Genomic DNA, 15507 nt, shown 5'->3' with positions numbered 1-15507 from the left:
CCTGTCTCCAGGCCAATTGAGGAGGCACCTCCATGAATATTCCAATGAGTGACTGCTCCTCATGGGGGTGGGTTTGAGACTCGGAAACAGTCCCGACTTCTGTTTCCTGCCCGTTGGAGGGAAAATTCAGCCCAATGTGTTTTTTTTTTTTAAGTAATATTAGTTGAGGGGTAAACAGTGACCAGGATACAGGGGAGAACTCCTTGTTCTTCTTCAAAATAGTACCATGAGATTTTTTTACATCAACCTAGGAGAGCAAACGGGGCCCTCAGCTCAATGACTCATCCGAAAGGCTTACAACAGTAATTCACCATTCCCGTACTTCCAACAGGGAGCTGAGCAATAGAAATGGGATGTTTGATATCACATCATTACCACTTCATTTACTTACAGCTTTCCAAATATGGATGGGCACTAGCACTGTCTATTGGAAATGATTGGGGCGGTGGCAGGGGGAGATATAAGCTAATTGGGAGGAAGATCAAAATTATATTCTTGTCAGCAGCTCCAGATCACATAGCTCAAACTAAGGTAACTTTTACGTCTTCACGATAGTTCATTAACAGTGGGAGCTTGGTGCAATGGGTAGCATTCTCACCTCTTGTCAGAAGGTCATGGGCTCAAGTTCCACTCCAAAACTTCAGCACATAATGCAGGCTGAGGAGGTGCTGCACTGTTGGAGATGCCATTTTTCAGATGAAACGTTAAACCCAGGCCCCATCTACCCCCTCAGGTGAATGTAAAAGTTGCAAAGCACTATTCAAAGACAAAGGGAACTTTCCTACTCTCCTGACCAACATTCACAGCTCACCCAACACCATCAAATCAGAATAACTGGTCATTTATCTCATGCCCCTGGGGCCTTACATGCACAAACTGGCTGCTGCGTTTGCCTACAAAACAACAGTAACTACACGTCAAAAGTAAAAAAAATAGCTGTGATGCTCTTTGGGATGTGCTGAGGATGCGAAAGACACTATGTAAATGTAAGCTTGCTGTTCGTTTTCCCCCCAGTAGACTGAGACTAAAATAGTTTAACTTCCACAAAATGCACAATAAAAACAGTGACTATCATCAGGATCACAAAGCACGCATAACAGCCATTACATTGAGCTTATCCTTTATTGTGCTGGGGAATTCTTTAAAAAAGTAACTCAGCATACTACAGCAGAAGACACAAACAGTGATGCCCATCGCACAGGAAAGCCATCTGCACTGTCATCCTTGCTTGCCCATCCCATCTTCCTGAGGCACAACACAACCTCAACTACAGAGGCCCAGCTGGTCTTTAAAAGGAAATGTGCTCTTCACAGAACAATTTCACCCAGCACCAAACTACAGTATTTGACAGCACTGTGGTTTTGACTTGCTGTTTGTGGCCTTGTTAAATTGTTTTGCAGCTGGAGAGGTAGGAACCTACAGCTCTCAGCTAGTGAAATGTCAACTCTGTGGCCAAGTTAGTTCATGACAGGGCAATGCACGACTACACTTTTACACCGTAAACCGCAATGAAAAAAATGGACATTGATCAAACACATGCGATGAGTGAACTTATAGTCACCTCTGGCACGATCGCAGTCTTATCAGGGTCCCAAATGCCACAGAGTCAATTCCAGGAAGATGTACACCAACTGTATTCAAGTGAGAAAAAGATCATGTGAGGAAGTGGTAAACTTTTCTGAGGTCCAGAAAGCACTTGTAAACAATGGGCATGGGGGCCAGCCTCACCAGAAACACTATGCTTTTTAGCTTTGGGAAGTAATGTCCACAGCTCTTCAACACATCAGTCAAAATCCATGGAAATTAAGTACACAGGAAATCAGAGAGGGAGATAAATATCAAAATTGACAACTGCAACCTGTGTACTTTGACCTTGTGATTCAGGCATTAAGCCATGTTTATTTAATGAGGAAAATAAATATCCCTTAACAGGGATCAAGAGACAAGCAGGCTGGTTTAAGTACAGCATTTAGTACCTTTAAATTTTTGTATCTTTTCTTCCACCCCTTTATAATTCATTCACCTCCACTTTGTAGCACTGATTCTCAAACTGGCCATGGGGCTGTAGGTTGTGCTGAAGGAGTCCATTCTGGTATCTCTACAAATATGTAAAAAGAACATCCTTCTAACTTATAAACAGGTAGAATAAAAAACGAGTACAATACTAATCAAGTAGTACAACTAACTGGAATGAAAAGTTTGTTTGTTTGTTGAAATCATTCTTTCTTGTCTTCGCTCTCTGGTGTAGGCTCTGGCATGGGTTCCTCTGCCATGGCACTGTTACTCTCAGTACCAGAGGTGCTCTCGCTTGCTCCTTGCTCCACACTGCTGTCTGTCGTGTCCTGACACCCCTCTTTGTCTTCTGGAGTCGCTGTGCTCTCTTCACTACTCTGTTGGGTTTCTGGTGTTTCATCATTGCGTGGTTCATCTGTAAATAAGGATGCAGGTTTTAGCCATAATTTCTTCCAGTTAAACATGGGGAAGCCTAAAGTCACCGTCTTCAGCCCCCGTCACAAAATCTGCTCAGCTGGAAACAAAAGATCCTATATCTCTATTCAAAACAGAGCAGGGGAGTTTTCACGCATCTGGTCAACTGGTCTTTCATCTTGAGGGTGCTTCTGGGACCTTGCTTGGCAGAAATTGGCTACTGCATTTACCTACAAAACAGTTGCTACACTTCAAAAATAATCTACTGGCTGTAAAATTCTTTGGCTTATCCTGAAGATGTGAAAAGTACTTTACAATTGAAAACTTTTTTTTTTAAACCGGATAGGGTCTGTGATTCTCCTCACTATTTAATAGGTGGTTGATGCCATCAAGTGGATGGGACCTCAAGTGGCACACTAGACTATGTGCTCAAGTTTCGGAGTGAGGTTTGAACTCATGACCTCCTGATTCAAGGGCAAGAGCTCTACAACTCAGCAAAGTTGACATCATAGGGGGAAAGAAGGTGGCGTGGTGGTAATGTCACTGAACTAGTAATCCAGAGGCCCAGGCTAATTCCCTAGGGTCATGCTCAGATCCCACCACGACAGCTGGTGGAATTTAAATTCAAATAACAACCACCTAGAATTGAAAGCTAATCTCAGTAATGGTGCCATGAAACTATCAATTGTCATAAAATCCCATCAGGTTCATGACTGCCCTTCAGGGAAGGAAAATCTGCTGTCCTTATCTGGGCTACATGTGACTCCACAGCAATGTGGTTGACTCTTAACTGCCCTCTGAAATGGCCGAGCAAGCCACTCAGTTCAAAGGGCAATTAGGGATGGGTACAAAAGCTGGCTTTGCCAGCGACGCCCACATCCCATGAAAGGATAAAAAAAATCATCCACAATTACACATTTTCCAGCAGAAAAGTGGTTCAAGATCAGGGCTGAGAATTTCTATGGGGGCTCTCTGATTGCCCATAACTTCAGCGGAGGATAGGTGGAAACTATGGAGGAACGGTATAAGTCGTCTTCTCTTCTGGGTTTATGTCAATCTTCCACCAAAGTAACAAGCAAATTCTATCCCCTCAGCTGATTATTCCTCTATTTCATAAATTTAGGAGCACTGAAGAAAGGCTAGTTAGACCATATCTCCACTCCAGCAAGTCAGTCCAAAGGCTGTCAGTGCTTATGACACCATACCTCCAGCCTGACAAAAGACAAGGCATTCAGAAAGGCTGGGCAAAACCATGGGAAATGAGCAGTTAAATATAAATCCTTTATATAAAAAAAATACATAGCAACAACCTAGTCGGGTCTTCATACTCCTGGCTGTGAAGAGGATGAAATTACTTTTAATTGCTTTTCTACTCAATTCCAAACTACCAACTTGGGATACCAAATATGCTGTATTCACCATTTTTAGAAAATCAACAAGCGACTTGCCAACATTGTGGCCTTTTGCCCCCGTTCCACAACAGAACCATTAAAAGTGCCCAGGAATGGGTAAATAATTAAGTTTCTTTACAAAGCCTCTGATAGGTAGGATGATGTAGAAGCCTACCCTAAGGCTCGAACCCACTCATTCAGCTCAGAGATGAGAGCTCCATCTCATCTGTCCTGGCCAGACTTAGTGCAATTCAACCATTTCCACCATTACTGAGAAGGCGTGATTATTTAAGAGCCTGAAACACAACATGTACAGTAAAACTTGAACAAACTCCAGCTTCAGAGCAGCAAATTGGATGCTGGAACAACAGAAACCTTTCCCTTCCACCCCAGTAACAAACAAGAAAGCTCAGTATGGGCATTATATAAGAGTGGGTTCATCCAATTTTTATGGCATCGGGACACATGACAATTTTAAATCTCAATAAGAGGAATAGTGAGAATTTAGAAAACGTGCCTCAGTGATCATAATTGAAAATCCTGCTAGGGCTCAGAAATGTGGTTTCCAGTTTGACACTAGATTTAAGCAGACTATGTCAGAGCGCTTGCCTAGGATTTATCCAGAACCACTAACTTAACTTGGAGGTTTAAATCATGGTTAAAATGAAACAGCAAGCTTCTATGGATAATTTTGCAACCGGTTTACTATTGGCAAATCCCAATCAAACATGTGTGCACTGTTTTTTCGAGAGATGGATAGACTGGAGAAACTGGGGTTGTTTTCCTTAGAAAGAAGGCTAAGAGGTCATTTGATAGAGGTGTTTAAAATCATGAACGGATTAGATACAGTAAATAAAGAGAAACTGATTCCAATGGCAGAAGAGTCGATAACAAGACGGCACTAATTTAAGGTGACTGGCAAAAGAACCAGAGGCGATGTGGGGAAAATCTTTTTTATGCAGCAAGTGATCAAGATTTGGAATGCACTTGCTAATAGGGTGGTGGATGCAGATTCAGTAGTAGCCTTCAAAAAAGAATTGGATATATATGCGAAGGAGAAAAATACTCCATAGATATAGGGAAAGAGCAGGGGACTGGAACGAACTGAACTGCACTTTAGAAGAGCCAGCGCAAACTCGAAGGAATGAATGGCTTCCCTTCTGTGCTGTACTACTATAAACAAGCCAGAGTGAGAAGGTGTATGAGTGCGTAGGGGGTTGCTGGTCCAATATTCTGCGCAGCGGAATAGACAGGACACAGAATTGGAATGGAACCACTACATCAAGAGACGGAAGACACTGAAAAATATCAGGTCACCTGCACAGGTCTGGCAGCGGTCTCGCAGCCAGCTGTGGCTGTGCTGTAGTGCTAACCCTGGAATAAAAGTCAAAGTTGATTACTTGCGCAAGTCAACTTAAATCCAATGCTAAAGCAAAAACAAAATACTGAAGATGCTGGAAATCTGTGACCTTTTATCACAACTGGAAAAATCTAATGCTGCAGGGTAATTTAAAAAGGCAACTGGCCAGCTTTTGCAGGCAATGTCACACTTCCAAAGGTTACCACCTAAACTTTTCCAAAGAAAAATCTGATACCATCATAAGCATTTAGTTAACACATGCCAAAACCACCTACAAATACATCATAGTCTCCCTGAAACATGCATTCACAGGTTACATTCAGATGAAAAGGGTGCTTCAGGAATTCAATCTTTCCAGAACATGAACCCTACCTAGCAGTTTCTTAAACAAGCCCTTTTAGCCTCAACCATCTTTCCTCACAAACTATTCCAGTTTTTAATCACCCTCTGTATAAATAATAACCTTCTGTCCTAAGTTTGCCCTCACACACTGACCCTGCACCCTCCTGCCCTGCTGTATCTGGCAGCATTGTTCCAGGTTTCCTTTCTCTATTTAATTAAATATCTTGTATGCCTCTACAAGGTCTCCTTCGACACATCACCTTGAGCTTAAGAGTCCTAGCTTTTCAAGTCATATCTCTTCCTGGGACACCAGGGATCAGTCTCATTGCTCTCCTCTTAAATGCCTTGAGGACCTGGATAGCTTCCTTGCATTGTGATGACCAGAACTATACTTGGCACTGCGGATGTAGACTGACCAGGACTCTCTACCTCTTCAACATGGCGTCTGGGGGTTTACAATTCAACTGGTTTAGCAGTAATATCCACAATCCTGTTTGTTTTGTTTAATGCTGCCTCACACTGTTTGGCCATGGTGAGCAGTGTGTAAATTAACAGCCCCCGAGTCTCCTTCAACTCCCCTCTTCACAAATGCTATCTCACTTAGGGACTACATGTGCCTCCTTCTTACTTCCAGTCTTGCTCTTGTCCATACCAACTTTCATTTGTCACCAGATGTGAAACCTGTTCAGCTCCCTTTGTAAAATCTTGACTGCCTCCCTCCGAGTACTCAGGATCCCCAATATCAGTGTTACCTGCACATTTAACTATTTTGCATCACTACCTGACTGTAATGTCAGACCATACATCTGTTCAAGGAACAAGTGTCTTAGAACAGACCCTGGGGCTTCCTACTGGTGCCCATTGCAACCTAGCTCTTTTTTTTTTAAATGATTAGCTTCCGATCCCTTCCCTTTAGTCAGTGATTAATCCACATTCACGTCTTCCCTCTTTACCAGTGAAATGTTTGTAAAAAGAGGCTGTCATGTATTACTTTTCAACAAACGTTTGAACGTCCAGGCACCCCATGTCAGCTGCCAAATCGGGATGCAACTTCCTCAAAAGTCTGGGAGAAGGTTGACACTTCAGTGCAGTCTTAAGGAATGCTGCGTTACATCTGCTGTCTTTCTAAGTGAGATAGTTGTTAAACAGGGGCCCAGTCTAAAGGCCGGCTACCCGACCCGAACCAGACAAGACTGGACGACATGTATCAGGTTCAGGTCGGGTTGCACTTCCAGGTCCAGCATTCGGGCTCAGATCAGGCTGGGTCGGACACACTCCATCACAGGTAAGTGGCTCCAATGTTAATTTAATTTTTGGACTAGAAAGGTGGTTTTGTTACAGTTATTTTAAGCTTTTGCAGATCGGCAACAAAGTGAAAAATGGAAGCTAAGTTAACTGATGGTCAGGTCGGGTCGGGTCAGGTGCGGGGAAAATGGAAGGATACGGGCCGGGTCAGGTTCGGGTCGGATGTGGTTCTGTCAGGCTCGGGTCGGATTTTTTTTTTTTTTTGCAGACCCCAGCAGGCCTTTAGCTCAGTCTGTTTGTTACAGTGGTTCAGGGAATGCTAGAGATCCACCATGTTACTATTTGAAGAGCAGCGAGTTCTCCTGATGTCCTCCCTCAACCAACATTAGATTACCAAGTTAATCTTTCAGTTGTGTTCTTGGGACCTGGCTGAGCACAAATTAGCCACTGTATTTGCTCACTAAATAACAGTGACTCCACTTCAATATAATTAACTGGTTGGAAGCTTGGGATTCCTGAGGATATGATAAGAAACTACAATGAAGCAAACTGTCTTTCTTTGAGGCAGGTCAAGCAGCATCTATTCCTTCCAAAGGGATGTTACCTGCCAAGTATTAGTTATTTACTGACGATTTCTGTTTCCATTAGTTTCCTAATTACAGAGGTTAGTGTGTCTGTGACCCTTTCCGAATATGGGAAATACACTTGCCTGTATACAGTCTATCTGCAACTCCTCAATGTTCACTAGCTCCTTTAGAATAAGTTTCACACATTTCCTTCCTTGTCCTTTTCTCTTTTTTGCAGCTTCTCTCATTTTTGAGCTGCCCAACTTGCTTGGTCCTTCTCTCACAAGACAGACACAGATGAGACAGACAATTGATCAAATTCCAGCTCATTCATCCAAGAAATAAAAACCTATAGGCTTCCACCATTCAGGTATTTCAAAAATAATTCCAAGGTTTCCTTCCAATGCAATGCCTTCAAGTCCATTCTGTCCACTGATGACTGAATTCAAAGAACTTAAATTAAATTTGCACTTCACTAGTTTGAACTTGTCCTACTGTTGCAAGGTTTAAGTTGAATTAATTCAGTAACCTTCTCAATCCCTGTGGCTGCCCCTTTCCAGTGACTTTCCTCAGTCACACTTTCCTTCACCTTTGATTTGTTCCTTGTCCCTATTTATTTCTGTTACTCTCCTATTTGTATTTCTATTTCAGTCACTTCTGGCCACTGTGAACTTTCCATAAAGGTTTAGAGCACCGAAATAATCATGCTGATGGTGGCTCTTTGCTCCAAAACTAATCTAACTGCTTTGTTTGATTTATAAATCTACAACAATGAATAGTGGAAGGGCTGACTCAATCATACTTGAAAACGGGGTCATGGTTAATATGGAATTTCCTTTTAGGCTGAAGAGATTAAAGATCATGCCTGTAGAAAAGAACATTCAAGATAATCGCAAAGGAATTCAAATACATTCACAGAGGTATTCAAAACAGTCTAGCAAGAAAGTCATCCTTTCTTTCCACGATAAAGACTGCCAGCAGCAAATAGCTGCACCTGCAAGTGATATCTCTAGATACCAAAAGTATGTAGTCAAGCAACATAACCTCCACCACACCCAATAACTGCAGTTAGACAACCTGCATATCACAGACAGAATCAGGTGATCTGCACCCCAACCCAACTCCCTCTCCAAAAAGAACTGGGCATTAGGTGATCTGTAGCACACCTGATGGACCAAAGGTCACAGAAAAAAGTTTTTGTACACCAGTTTCTTTAACACACAAAATAAAGATGGATAGCCTGCTCATATAAGAGGGCAGCGAAGTCAGGGGGAAAAGACAAAAAATATACACAAAGGATTGAAAAACTAGAAACTGCTCCATAGCATTTTCATGTTTTATTGATATGACAGAGTATAGGCAACATGGGAGCAATATATGCAATTACTGAAGTTAAATTTTCTGGCAAGTCAGACAGCATCTGTGAGACAGAAGCAGAATTAACGTTTCAGGTCTGTGACCATTCATGAGAACTGGCAACAGTTAGAAAAGAATTAGATTTTAAGCAACTGAAGGGCAATGGGGAGGGGGGGGGGGGGGGGGGTGGGGAGAAAGAGAGTAAAAGGGAAGGTGTATGATAGGGCAGAAGGCAGGCGAGATTAAATAACAAAAATGTCATGGGACAAAGGCAGAGAGAGTGTTAATGGTTGTGGTGAAAGACAGAGCATTAGTCTAAAGGGAGTGTTAATGGCAGAATAATGAGCAGCTCTGTCCAAAAGCACAAGAAAAGCAGGTGCATGGTTAAAAAATAAAATATAAAAAATAATTTTTTAAATTTCTGAAATTGTTGAACTCAATGTTCAGTCCACAAGGCCGTAGAGTGCCGAGAAACATAGAAAATAGGAGTAGGCCATTCGGCCCTTCGAGCCTGCTCCGCCATTCATTATGATCATGGCTGATCATCCAACTCAGTAGCCTGTTCCGGCTTTCGCCCCATACCCTTTGACCCCTTTCACCCCAAGAGCTATATCTAACTCCTTCTTGAAAACATACAATGTTTTGGCCTCAACTGCTTTCTGTGGTAGCGAATTCCACAGGCTCACCACTGTCTGGGTGAAGAAATTTCTCCTCATCTCAGTCCTGAAAGGTTTACCCCGTATCATCAGACTATGACCCCTGGTTCTGGACTCCCCCACCATCGGAAACATCCTTCCTGCATCTACCCTGTCAAGTCCTGTTAGAATTTTATAGGTTTCTATGAGATTCCCCCTCACTCTTCTGAACTCCAGCGAATATAATCCTAACCGACTCAATCGCTCCTCATACGTCAGTCCCGCCATCCCAGGAATCAGTCTGGTAAACCTTCGCTGCACTCCCTCTATAGCAAGAACATCTTTCCTCAGATAAGGAGACCAAAACTGCACACAATATTCCAGGTGTTGCCTCACCAAGGCCCTGTATAATTGCAGCAAGATATCCCTGCTCCTGTACTCGAATCCTCCATTATGAAGGCCAACATACCATTTGCCTTTTTTACCACCTGTTGCACCTTGCATGCTTACCTTCAGCGACTGGTGTACGAGAACACCCAGGTCTCGCTGCATATTCCCCTCTCTCAGTTTCTAGCCTTTCAGATAATAATCTGCCTTCCTGTTTTTACTACCAAAGTGGATAACCTCACATTTATCCACATTATACTGCATCTGCCATGCATTTGCGCACTCAATTCGTCCAAATCACCCTGAAGCCTCTCTGCATCCTCCTCACAGCTCACCCTCCCACCCAGTTTTGTCTCATCTGCAAATTTGGAGATATTACATTTAGTTCCCTCACCTAAATCATTAATATATATTGTGAATAGCTGGGGTCCTAGCACTGATCCCTGCGGTACCCCACTACTCACTGCCTGCCATTCGGAAAAAGACCCGTTTATTCCTACTCTTTGTTTCCTGTCTGCCAACCAATTTTCTATCCATCGCAATACACTACCCCCAATCCCACGCGCTTTAATTTTACACGCTAATCTCTTATATGGGACTTTGTCGAAAGCCTTCTGAAAGTTCAAATAAACCACATCCACTGGCTCCCCCTCATCAACTTTACTAGTTACATCCTCGAAGAATTCTAGTAGATTTGTCAAGCATGATTTCCCTTTCCTAAATCCATGCTGATTGTGCCCAATTCTACCACTGTTCTCCAAGTACTCTGCTATAAAATCGTTGATAATGGACTCTAGAATTTTCCCCACTACCGACGTCAGGCTGACTGGTCTATAATTCCCTGCTTTCTCTCTACCTCCCTTTTTAAATAGTGGGGTTACATTAGCTACCATCCAATCTATAGGAACTGTTCCAGAGTCTACAGACTCTTGGAAGATGACCACCAATGCATCCACTATTTCTGGAGCCACTTCCTTAAGTACTCTGGGATGCATACCATCAGGCCCTGGGGATTTATCGGCCTTCAATCCATCAATTTCCCCAACACCATTTCTCTACTAATACTGATTTCCTTCAGTTCCTCCCTCTCACTAAATCCTGTGTTCCCCAACATCTCTGGTATGATATTTGTGTCCTCCTTTATGAAGACAGAACCAAAGTATGCATTTATTTGGTCAGCCATTTCTTTGTTCTCCATAATAAATTCCCCTATTTCTGACTGTAAGGGACTTACATTTGTCTTCACCAATCTTTTTCTCTTCACATACCTATAGAAACTTTTAGAAAGATGAGGTGCTGCTCCTTGAGCTTGCGTTGATATTCTCTGGAACACTGCAGCAGGTCAAGGACAGAAATGTGGGCATGAGAGCAGGGTGGTGTGTTGAAATGGCAAACAATCGGAAGCTCGGGGTCATGTTTTCGGACTGAGCGGAGGTGTTCCGCAAAGCAGTCACTCAATCTACGCTTGGTCTCCCCAGTGTAGAGATGACAGCAGTGTGAGCAGCGAATACAGCATACTAAATTGAAGGAAGTACAAGTAATTCGCTGCTTCACCTGGAAGGAGTGTTTGGGGCCTTGGATGGTGAGGAAAGGGGAGGTAAAAGGGCAGGTATTACACCTCCTGCGATTGTATGGGAAGGTGCCGTGGGAAGGGGAAGAGATGTCGGGGGTGATGGAGGAGTGGGCCAGGATGTCATGGAGGGAACGATCCCTTCGAAATGCTGAAGGGGGGGGAAGGGAAGATGTGTTTGGTGGTGGCATCACACTGGAGGTGATGGAAATGGACGTGGAGGCTGGTGGGGTGGAAAGTGAGTGTATCTCCGCGACACCCTGGTCCACTCCTCCATCACCCCCAACACCTTCCCATGCAATCGCAGGAGGTGTAATACCTGCCTTTTACCTCCTTTCTCCTCACCATCCAAGGCCCCAAACACTCCTTCCAGGTGAAGCAACAATTTACTTGTACTTCTTTCAATTTAGTATAATGTATTCGCTGCTCACAATGCGGTTGCATCTATAATGGAGAGACCGCTTTGCGGAACACCTCCACTCAGTCCGAAAGCATGACCCCGAGCTTCCGGCTGTTTGCCATTTTAACACACCACCCTGCTCTCATGCCTACATTTCTGTCCTTGGCCTGCTGCAGTGTTCCTGTGAACATCAATGTAAGCTCAAGAAACAGCACCTCATCTTTCGTTTAGGCACTCTATAGCCTTGTGGACTCAACATTGAGTTCAACAATTTCAGAGCATGACTGGCCTTTTTTTTAAATTTTGTTTTAAATTATTTTATTTCATTTTTTAACCATGTGCCTACTTTTAAGGTTGTGCTTTTGGACAGAGCTGCTCATTACTCTGCCATTAACACTCTCTCTGGACTAATGCTTTGTCTTTCACCACAGCCATTAACACTCTCTTTGCCTATGTCCCATGACATCTTTGTTATTTAATCTCTCCTGCCCTAACATAAACCTTTTGCTCTCTTCCCCACCACTCCCTCGCCCTTCACTTGGTTAAAACCTAATCCTGAGAAAGAGCGATAACGGGTGCTGGGTTTCCATACTACCAGAGGATAATGCCAGTGGAAGAAAGAGCAATGGAGATAGCCAGGAAGTAACTTTTCTAATCTTTCCATGGCTAAGCAAGGAAGTTAAGGATAACATAAAGACAAGAACTAAGGCATACCATATTGCCAGTGGCAGGCTGGAAGATTGGGAAACTTTTAAAGATCAACAAAGGGTTACTAAAAAAGTAATAAAAAGAGCAAAGGTAAATTATGAAAGAAAACTAGCGCAAAATATAAAAACAAATAGCAAAAGTTTTTATAAGTATATAAAAGGGAAGAGAGTAGCGAAAGTGAATGTTGGTCCCTTGGAGGATGAGACTGGGGAGTTAATAGAAGGGAACACAGAAATGGCAGAGACACAATCAGTATTTTGCTTCAGTTTTCACAGTGGAGGACACTAGTACCATCCCAATAGTACCAGGTAATAGAGGTTATAGAAAGGGAGGAACTTAGAACAACCACCACCACTAGGGAAAAAGTACTGAGCAAACTATTGGAGTTGAAGGCAGACAAGTCCCCAGGGCCTGATGGCCCACACCCTGGGGTCTTAAAGGAAGTGGCAGTGGAGATAGTGGATCCAGCAGTTATAATATTCCAAAATTCTCTGGATATGGGAAAGGTTCCAAGTGGATTGGAAAAAAGCTATTATAACGCCCTTATTCAAAAAGGGAGGGAGGCAGAAAGTAGGAAACTATAGACCAGTTAGTTTAACATCTGTTGTTGGGAAATTGTTAGAATCCATTATTAAGGAAGTAATAACAGGACATTTAGAAAGTCAAAACGCATTCCATCAGAGTCAGCATAGTTTTATGAAGGGTAAATCGTGTTTGACTAATTTGCTAGAGTTCTTCAAAGCTGTAACAAGTAAAGTGGATAATGGGAATCCTGTAGATGTAGTTTATCTGGACTTCCAGAAGGCATTTGATAAGGTGCCGCACAAAAGGTTAATACACAAGGTAAATTCACATGGGGTTAGGGGCAATTTATTAGCTTGGATAGAGGATTGGCTAACCAACAGAAAACAGAGAGTCAGGATAAATGGGTCTTTTTCTGGTTGGCAAGATGTAACTAGTGGGGTGCCACAGGGTTCAGTCCTCGGGCTCCAACTATTTACAATCTATATTAATGACCTGGATGCAGGGATAGAATGTACTATAGCCAAATATGCAGATGACACTAAAATAGGTGGGACAGTAAGTTGCAATAAAGAAATAAGAAATCTACAAATGGATATGGATCGATTAGATAAATGGGCCAAAATTTGGCAGATGGATTTTAATGTGGAGAAGTGTGAGGTTATCCATTTTGGTCGGAAGAATAGAAAGGCAAATTATTATTTAAATGGAGAGAAACTTCAGAGTGCTTCGGTGCAGAGGGATCTGGGTGTCCTCGTGCATGAATCGCAGAAAACTAGTTTGCAGGTACAGCAGGTGATAAGGAAGGTAAATGGAATTTTGGCATTTATTGCTAAAGGAAGAGAGTATAAAAGTAGGGAAGCGTTGCTGCAACTGTACAAGGTGAGACCGCACCTGGAGTATTACATACAGTTTTGGTCCCCTTACTTGAGAAAGGATGTAGCTGCATTGGAGGCAGTTCAGAGGAGGTTCACTAGATTGATTCCAGAGACGGGGGGCTTGTCTTATGAAGAGAGATTGAGAAGTTTAGGCCTTTACTCTCTGGAGTTTAGAAGAATGAGAGGAGATCTAATTGAGGTATACAAGATGATTAAGGGGATTGACAAAGTAGACGTAGAGAGGATGTTTCCTCTTGTGGGGCAATCTAGAACGAGGGGTCATAGTTTTAGGATAAGGGGTAGCAGATTTAAAACAGAGATGAGGAGAAATTGCTACTCTCAAAGGGTCGTGAATCTGTGGAATTCACTACCCCAGAGTGCAGTGGATACCAGAACATTGGGTAAATTTGAGGAGAGAGACAGATTTTTAATTAGAAATGGGTTGAAGGGTTATGGAGAACGGGCAGGAAATTAGAGTTGAGGCCAAGATGAGATCAGCCATGATCGTATTGAATGGCGGAGCAGGCTCGAGGGGCTGAATTGCCTACTCCTGCTCCTAGTTCTTATGAAAGGTTACAGATCTGAAATGTTAACTCTGCTTCTCTCTCCACAGATGCTGCTGAACTTGCTGAGTATTTCCAGCACTTTCTGCTTTTATTTTAGTTTTCCAGCATCTGCAGTGTTTTGCTTTTATTAAAGTTTCTGGCCCAGATATTAGAAAGTATGTACAGCCAGGTTATAGAGAAACCACATTATTGATTTATATGGGTAGTCTGAGAGTCAGGCTAGAAGAGAATTGTAGATGCACCAGCCAGTGCCAATGGGAGTTCAGTTTGTAGTACCAGCAATGGAATATAAATTCAATAACATCTAGTACATATGGTTGGATGTGGGTCCTTCATTCATATTAAAGCAATAGACAGAGCTAAGTGATTCCACAACTAATGGATCAGGTCTAAGCTCTGCAGTCCTGCCACATCCAGTCATGAATGGTGGTGGACAATTAAACAACTAACTGAAGGAGGAATCTCCACAAATATCCCCATGCTTAATGATGGAGGAGCCCAGCACACCAGTGCAAAAGAAAAGAAAAGGCTGGAGCATTTGCAACCTTCTTCAACCAGAAGGTCCGAGTGGATAATCCATCTCGGCCTCCTCCTAAAGTCCCCTGCATCACAGATGCCGATCTTCAGCCAATTTGATTCACCGCACGTGATATTAACAAATGACTGAAGGCACTGGATACTCCAAAGGCTATGGCTCCTGACAATATCACGGCTGTAGAACTGAAGACTTGTGCTGCAGTACTAGCCTCGCCCCTAGCCAAGCTGTTCCAATATAGCTACAGCACTGGCATCTACCCGACAACATGGATAATTGCCTAGCTGTGACCTATCCACAAAAAGGACAAATCTAATCCAGCCAATTACCGCCCCATCGGTCTACTCTTGATCATCAGCAAAGTGATGGAAGATGCCATCAACAGTTCTATCAAATGCCACAAACAGCAACAAACTGCTCACTGATGCTCAATTTGGGTTCCGCCAGGGCCACTCGGCTCCTGACCTCATTACAGCCTTGGTCAAAATAAGGACAAAAGAGCTGAACTCAAGAGGTGAGGTGAGAGTGATTGCCCTTGGCAGCATTTGACAGAGTATGGCATCAAAGAGCCCTCGTACAACTGACGTCAGTGGGAATCGGGGGAAAACTAGTTGGAGTC

The 15507-nt window shown here is 43.0% G+C and overlaps 1 protein-coding gene across 5 annotated transcripts in view; it reads right to left on the bottom strand.

The window, feature by feature from the left end:
* Positions 1-1103: 1103 nt before the first annotated feature.
* The window catches only part of smarce1 (SWI/SNF related, matrix associated, actin dependent regulator of chromatin, subfamily e, member 1), a 490930-nt gene continuing 476526 nt past the window's right edge, over positions 1104-15507 (bottom strand). For all 5 annotated transcript variants that reach the window (XM_068013668.1, XM_068013667.1, XM_068013669.1 and 2 more), the window contains one exon: positions 1104-2428. In XM_068013668.1, the coding sequence (XP_067869769.1) occupies positions 2217-2428 (212 nt within the window). In that variant the 3' untranslated portion in view covers positions 1104-2216. The remainder of the gene's footprint in view (positions 2429-15507) is intronic.

This window comes from Heterodontus francisci, chromosome 33 (genome assembly GCF_036365525.1).
Source record: "Heterodontus francisci isolate sHetFra1 chromosome 33, sHetFra1.hap1, whole genome shotgun sequence".
Classification (NCBI taxonomy): Eukaryota; Metazoa; Chordata; class Chondrichthyes; order Heterodontiformes; family Heterodontidae; genus Heterodontus; species Heterodontus francisci.
This window is presented reverse-complemented; position numbering and strand designations above follow the sequence as displayed.